Genomic DNA, 7643 nt, shown 5'->3' with positions numbered 1-7643 from the left:
TCTGCTCTCTGGCTCCGAGAGCCGCTCACGCTCTCCGGTACTGATGCAACTTTCCTCGACGGTGGAAATAACATATGCGAGCTCTTTATTCCATAATGCCATTAGTAATTTAAGGGAACTATGAACTGGTAGTAAGATAAGATCATATTACCTACATGTGCAGAACCGTGACCTGACCTTAAATGCACCTGAAGTGTATTGGAAGCTGTATTCATTATTCATGTTATTAAGGCTGTTTGTCCTCCCGGGGCCGATCAGCACTGCAAACAACTCCCCACATGGCTCGCTTGTCTCTTGTATTTGCATCTGAATGGGGCGCAGCGCCGTAAAGCCTTTAGCCTGATTGCGTAAACACTCGTAATGGCAACACCATAACGCGCGCTTTGAGAGAGCGAGGGAGAGAGAGCGCGATATTGCGGGGAGACAGTCGGGCGACAGTCAGCGACGTCTTGGCCCTCGAGGCGGCGGGCCAATGAGAAGGAGACATCCGCCCCCCCTCTGCCCTGCCCGGCTCGGCGCGCCCTGTAATTAGGAGCTCTAGTTGGGTTGGGCGCCGCCACGGTGGACAGCCCGGTCCCTGCGTCAGGGGGAGTTTGGAAGCACCGGCTCCGGACCGAGAGGACCTCCTGGCCGCTCCTCGTTCACAGAATAATAATGAACGGGAACTCCTCACCTGTCTTCGAGGGCAAAAAGCCGTCCCTCCCCATCATGGCTGGGAGCTCCATCTCGGCCAGCAAGGACTCTCCAACCCTGCCGGAGTCCTCGTCCACGGACATGGACTTCTACAGCGGCCAGAGCGCGCTCTACGGCGCGCAGGATTTCTACCCGTCGCAGCAGCAGACGTACCCGGCTCAGCACGTGAACCCGTACGCGTACCACCACCACTACGTGCACGGGGGGGCTGCCGGCGGGGCCTACCCGGTCGGTAAGGCGGAATACTCGTACCTCCATTCGGCGTACAGAGAGCACGGGGCGTTCAGCAGAGACGCGCAGGCGGCGCTGCACGACGGTGAGTTTAAAACAACAACAACAACAACACGTTGTTAACGTTGGGTCATTTTAAAGAACGCGAAACAAAATCTCCATGTCTGTGCCCCCCCCGCCCCCCACACCCCGCTGGGCGCTGATGCACGGCGAGAGCTCACGTCTGGCCACATAAACCCAATCATTACGCACGGGTTTTTACGCACATAGAAACTGCCGACGAAACTCTTTACGCGTGGTTTGTGGAGCATTAAGATGCTCTAGTCTTGACTTCTGAATCTCCAACAGATGATCTGTAGAGTCAGAATTCTGAATGCCAGTGTGATTAGGTTATCTTGTGAATAGGGAAGATATAGACTCAGCTAAACCTTGTTTTTTTCTTGTGATACGTGTCACTTATATCTGAGCTATGTTGTATTATATAAAAAAATGTAAAAACTAAAAATGAGGGTTACACAAACACTACATATGGGATGTAAAATGCAGTTCTTCTTACTTCTACCAGGTCAAAAGTAGACTATAATTTCCCAGAAATTAAGTGGAGAAGCTTCAGGTTTCACGTTCCACTGATGCGTCCCTTATAAACGTCAGCATTGCACACACGTTTGCCAGGATACAAATGTATGTATAGCCTATGTGTGGCTCGAAGGTTCAGAGGAAAGTTTTTAAAAAAAACTATTATTTCAGGTGAGGTGAAGATTCAGCCTGCAGGAGGATAGTTTGTATGTAGGTCAACCACAACAAAAATGAACTGATTTCTAGTTGTGTGTCTCATTGTCATCACCAATCAGTCTTTAAACTTCCTCCAGATGTTGATTGGAAGGTCAGCCCAATGCTCTTTGGATGGATGCCATGGCCTAGTTGAGAGAAGGGACTTTTTCAACCTCACCTCACATTAGGAATGAAGAAGTAATTAATTAACAGAGGCAGTATACGTCTGACAGTTTGCACTAATACATTAACGGCAATGAGAATGACCAGGTGATATTTCAAACCCTGGAAGATTTTCCTGTTCAAAACTACCGAAGGCCAAATGAAACTTGGCAGACTTGTGTACTGTTCTCTGACATTCCAAATGGGAGTTGACTCCGGGAAACGGCCCCAGGGGACTTTGGAACACAGCCACGCACCTCAGGTGTCGCGACTTGTCAGTCAGCCTTGGCCTTTGAATCATCCGACATGCGCAGGCCTATTATCATGCCATTGGCTGTGCCCCCCCAATAAGCAAACAAATATATAGCAAACAAAATTATAACATTCATTTGTGTCATTTTAGTTCCTAACATGAAACCCTTAAATCAAATCCGTGGATATGAATTATTTTGGTAAAATAGTTTTCCAATTGAAATTATTTAAAAATAACTAATCAATATTTTAAACACGTGTATGATTTTCAATTACCTCCAGGGTGCCAACATATTATAAGACAATACTGAGTACATTACACCAAGTTGTTACAAAAATAAATGTGTCGATCAAATGCAAACAAATGTTTTTGGAGTAAGGTTGGCTGTATATCTGCAAGAGGAAAAAGAAAAAGAAGTTGGTTACGAGAAAAACCGCACAAGGAGATATGTATACAAGCAGGCCTGCAGGCAACATGAAAAGCACCTATAAATCTCTGTCTCCCTCCCCGCCTGTGGGAGACACTCAGACCAAAATTACAAGTTCAGGGGACTGCCGGAATTTCTTTGAAATTTCTGAGCTGTAGCGGCCATGGCTATTTTTACACCACAACTTCTTTTAAACAAACTACCATCAGAGTTCATTTCATTATTTGTAGAAACAGACACATCTATCATAAGGTTCCACAAATGAAACAAAGACTCCCTGTAAGGTAGTTAGCGTGCACGTTACACGGCTTCTTACTGTTTCCTTTCAACAGTGAAAGAGGAACCCGACGTGGAGGTGCGGATGGTCAACGGGAAGCCCAAGAAGGTTCGCAAGCCCCGGACCATCTACTCCAGCTACCAGCTGGCCGTGCTGCAGAAGAGATTCCAGACGGCTCAGTACCTGGCCCTGCCGGAGCGGGCCGAGCTGGCCGCGCAGCTGGGCCTCACGCAGACACAGGTGAGGCCCCACACGATGAAGTGTAATCTCTTACCTGAAAATGACAAGCGCAAACACTGGAAACTCACTAAAGTATGTCGAAGAGACCCAAAAGCAGTGGACATTTTATGTTGTAGTTGTCAGATTGTTGGTATGAAAGGAGAAGTAGAGAAGCGCTTCTTCAAGCGGGGAAGACAAAAGCAAATTCCATGTCATTTGAACTTATCAACAAAGCGATTTAAATCTGTGTCTTGGTTTTAAAAGCCACGTATGCTTTGGTTGATATGCAAGGATTGATTAGCATTTGCTACTTTAAAAGTGAAGCAAGTAAGTGAGAAAGTAGAAGTAAGAAATAGTTGAAGCCCTGTGCTATGAACCCGCAAGCTAGCTCTCAACCGCCGCTCTGCACTGCGTTCGTCCGGCGGCTGAAAATGATGACGGCGCCCCAATTGACGGTATCATTTTGGATGATATCCCAGGCTAGCACTGTTAGTTCTGTTAGCACAGTTAGCTTTTAGCCACAGGCTCGCAGAAAGGAAAGGACAAGTTTGCGCCACGTGGTCGTGGAGTGGGGGTCTGATTAAAGGCCGTTAGCATGCTTTCATTTCATCACGTGGATCAGTCCCAAACCAGGGCTCTCAAGTCTCACGCATTGAGCGAGTCACTCATTTCGGTCTCTAGTCACGCACTCCCGCCACACATCCAATTCCTCACGGCAAGAAATCAGACTCCGGTCCGAGCCGCGGCCCCACCAGCCCCCCTCCCCCGTCAGCCGTGGCGTCCACCCCCGACAACATGTCACTCCATGGCAGGGCTTGGAGTGGGGGGCAACCAACGTGGCGTGAGGAATTGGATGTGTGGCGGGAGTGCGTGACTAGAGACCGAAATGAGTGACTCGCTCAATGCGTGAGACTTGAGAGCCGTGGCCAAACCGTCAGCTCGTTCTGCGAATGGGCCTCATAAGATAAGCGCTGAAAGTAGATGCATCATTACATCATTTAGTTCATATCTTAACAAAGCACGCTTAAGTGCGCTGTTAATCTTTACGTACAAGAAATGCTCTGCCAAGCGAGACTACTAAGATAACAATCAACTAACTAATTCAATTGTTTTAAAACGAAATTGAGATAGTGTTAATATGATATCTAAAAATATGAATACTTTCGTCGGACTAGAGATAGTCTTGATTATGGATTTATACTTTTGCTCCCTCAATGATTTACCACCGTATCGTCTTGACTCGCTGTGCAGGGTGTTTTATCACGGCTTCTGTAAATTATTAAATGATTGTTCAGGATTGTTGCTTAGGCTGCAGACCCGAGCTCGTAAAAAACAAAGACGTGAGCAACAACTGTCGTATGGTCTGTTGCCTTTGTGGATTTATTATTGTTTATACAAATCTCAGCATCGATAGCTCTCATACAACCAAAACATTTAAAGGAGCTCTATCAATCTAATAATCCTCTGCTGGCAAGGAGAAGATATTAGATAATGTCCTTGTGTTACATGAAAGCTGCTTTATTACTATTTAAAAGTATTATTGTTTGGAACGAAGATATCGTTTTGTAGGAACAACTGTTAAGTAGATAGAAGATCAGTTTAGATTCAGAGACTGAACACAAAGCAAGTAAGGCCAGACCATGGATTAATATTGTGCCTGGCGGTGGAAATCAATTTAATTAAACAAATCAACAGAACATGCATTCAACACTCTCAACCAAGCTAATATAACCGTGTAACGTGGCCTGTGTGTTAACAAAGGACGTATTCACACAGCTGGATTTATGTAAATCCATTAATTACGCTTTTTTTTACTTAATGTTTGGTCTCCTCCACCTCCTTGATGCTGGGCAGTACAGTACAGTGGGTTTACTAGTAAAACTCATATTAGAGTGGCATGTGTTGGTTCATTTTCAACTTATCTGTTTCACCGCCTCATTTCGATCCTCGGGCAGCTGTTTTCAGCAGAAACTAAATCCTGGTGGGACTAAAGTGCCAGAGTTGGTGGAGACCAAACTGGAGATAAGACGAGAGTGAACATAGGAATTTCAATTAATATTGTTTGTTCTTTAGCGGCTTGAAGTTATCTCATCATTTGATGTTTGTTTTTTCAGGTCAAAATTTGGTTCCAGAACCGTCGCTCCAAGTTCAAGAAGCTCTACAAGAACGGAGAGTTTCCGCTTGGGGATGTTCCTCTCGAGCACAGTCCGGAGGCCAGTGATTCCATGGCCTGCGACTCTCCTCCGTCCCCAGCTGTGTGGGAAAACAGCAACGGCAATAACAACAATCACAACAACAACAACACAGGCAACGGCGGCAGTATTAAGAGTAATGCGCTTGTGGATCCCACCGCCAGAGGACAGGGCGCCTATCAGCCTCCTGTGGATCCGTCGCCCGACTGCATGGGGCACTTCACGCACCAGAACTGGTACCAGCAGCAGGGTGCACCGTTGGGTCTTGAACACCACGCGGCACAAGTCTGGAGGCCGTCTTCTGACGCTGTAACGCAGACTCTGGTCAAACAGTTCGACTAAAGCCTCGCCGCGCATAAATACCTGTGGGTTTTGTTTTAGATAATTGGGCTCTGAGGGAACAGAAACACCCGACAGCGATCATCAGAGTCATGACCGTAAAAAACAGAAAACACGTTGTCACACCGGCTTTTCTGCAATTAATGTGGAATTGCCCTTCGTTGTCATCTGTTCCTCCGCTTTGAAGATTATGAACTCGTATAAACTCATGGAGAGCAGCCTTTTGCATTTAATATTTTAGGTATGAGCATATTTAAGCCAAAAAAACCTTTCCCTTCAATTCTTTTGGGATTTTCCCAACAAAAAGCAATACTACTGACATCTTTCTGGCTTTTGCAACAAGCAAGTGGAAAACACTGAAAGGTTTTAAACACTGATAACCTTTTAAAATAAAACATTCAATGCAAAAACAAACTGTAGACACTGAAAATATCCACAAGAGGGGTGTTTTTGTATTAGGGCCAAACTACAAACCTTACGTTCTACAAGGAATACGATGTGAGAACGAGATTCCGAATGGAGGGAACTGTGTGAAGTTTGGTGATCTGCCTCCAGCAACATCGCTCCAAGCAAAGTACACGTTTGAAAATTCAACAAATGGGGGGTGTGGCCTCAGAAGGAAGTTAGCCTAGCGGCCCTCTTCAGCCCGCCCCTCACCTCCGCTGGCTGCTACTAGCATGAACAAGCCCAAATCGGCAACTGATCTGTCGGCGGTCGAGTTGCATTTTGGGAAATGAAGGCACCATGTCTTGACGAGGAAGAAGAATGCGTTGAATTAAGAAAAAAAGATTTATGGTTCTGCTGTATTGATTCAGATTTACTTTAAATTGTCCATCGTGAGTCCGACAATGTTCTAGGTACTTGTACAGTTGATTGCACATATCAGAGCGGCTCAGATGTGTTTATGCTGTTTCAAAAAATATTCTATACAGGAAATTGATCTGACAGTTTATGTCGTAGCTGGTTATATGAATCTCAACATCTATTTATATTTAGTTAATGTTTAGTGTCACACTTTGCATTCCCCATTTTTCAAAAGAACAGCCAAAATTGAAGCTATGTAGGCTGAGACAACTTTAATCCCCTAGTATGAGTCGGGCTCTGAAAATGCTGCATCATATTGTAGCGTCCTTCATTAGACCCCCTCCCCTGTTTGATAGAACTCCCACATCCCTCAAACTACATGTCTCCTTCTAAATGCACAATTTTGTTTTGAAATTTAAAATCTCCAAGTACACCAAGTTACCCTGCATGACATCATGAGGGTAATTCGACAAAGCTCCTCCAGAGCCACAGAAGCCATCGGACGACAGTGCTGTATGACAAGTACACTGATTGGCATCAGTAAAACGCTAAAAAGATGTTTACATCTTACTAAAAAAGTATAAACTGAGTGGTTTATATTTTGTAATAAAATGTGCTGTACTCAGGTTTTTTTATTTATAGTGTCAACTGTAGAGCATAAATGGCAGGAACTTTTTTTCTGTTGAGGAAATAACTTAAAAAATAAAATGCCAAAGTTTTAATTAGCGACTAGCGTCTTACTTGTAGCGTGCAGGTACGTGTACAACACACACACACACACACACACACACACACACACACAGGTGTTCAAAGTGTGCTGACGGGGCTTTGCTAGTCTGCCCGTCAGACTGAGTCAATAGTACAGGTTGCACCCATCTATATATTATAGACACACACACACACACACACACACATGCGTGTAAAGGAGGTTGTGGGAGGTGACAGTGCAGCAGACACTCTGGAGTCTTTGGATACTAATAACACAGAAAGACGGGTGTACGCTGCTTTCATGTGTTACACAGTTGTAGAGGGGAGGAGAGACGTGTCTGTGTGCGTATGTGTGTGTGTGTGTCTTTGTGTGCGCGCAACAAACAAGCTGCTCTGTAGTCTCTCAACCATCCGAACCCACAGGTTAGCCAACAAAAGGAAGACACTCATAGTTACTTCAAACAGCGTTACTTTAAACGTTGTTATGTAACAAAAAACAAGCACTTGCGTTTAAGTACTGCGTATCCACCCACTTTCCTGCTGTATACGTGTTATTATGCTACTTCA

The 7643-nt window shown here is 45.1% G+C and overlaps 1 protein-coding gene across 1 annotated transcript; it reads left to right on the top strand.

Annotated features, from left to right (window-relative positions):
- Positions 1 to 141: 141 nt before the first annotated feature.
- LOC120828318 (homeobox protein Dlx3b) lies at positions 142 to 7090 on the top strand. Its single transcript, XM_040191843.2, has 3 exons — positions 142 to 1009; positions 2870 to 3054; positions 5148 to 7090. Exons 1-3 carry the CDS (start codon positions 655 to 657, stop codon positions 5565 to 5567), a joined length of 960 nt encoding a protein of 319 aa, XP_040047777.2. The 5' UTR covers positions 142 to 654; the 3' UTR covers positions 5568 to 7090.
- The last annotated feature ends 553 nt before the right edge of the window (positions 7091 to 7643 follow it).

The sequence above is a fragment of the Gasterosteus aculeatus genome, chromosome 11 (assembly GCF_964276395.1).
Source record: "Gasterosteus aculeatus chromosome 11, fGasAcu3.hap1.1, whole genome shotgun sequence".
In the NCBI taxonomy this organism is placed as follows: domain Eukaryota; kingdom Metazoa; phylum Chordata; class Actinopteri; order Perciformes; family Gasterosteidae; genus Gasterosteus; species Gasterosteus aculeatus.
Note: the sequence above shows the minus strand (reverse complement) of the source record. Positions and strands in the feature narration are given on the sequence as shown.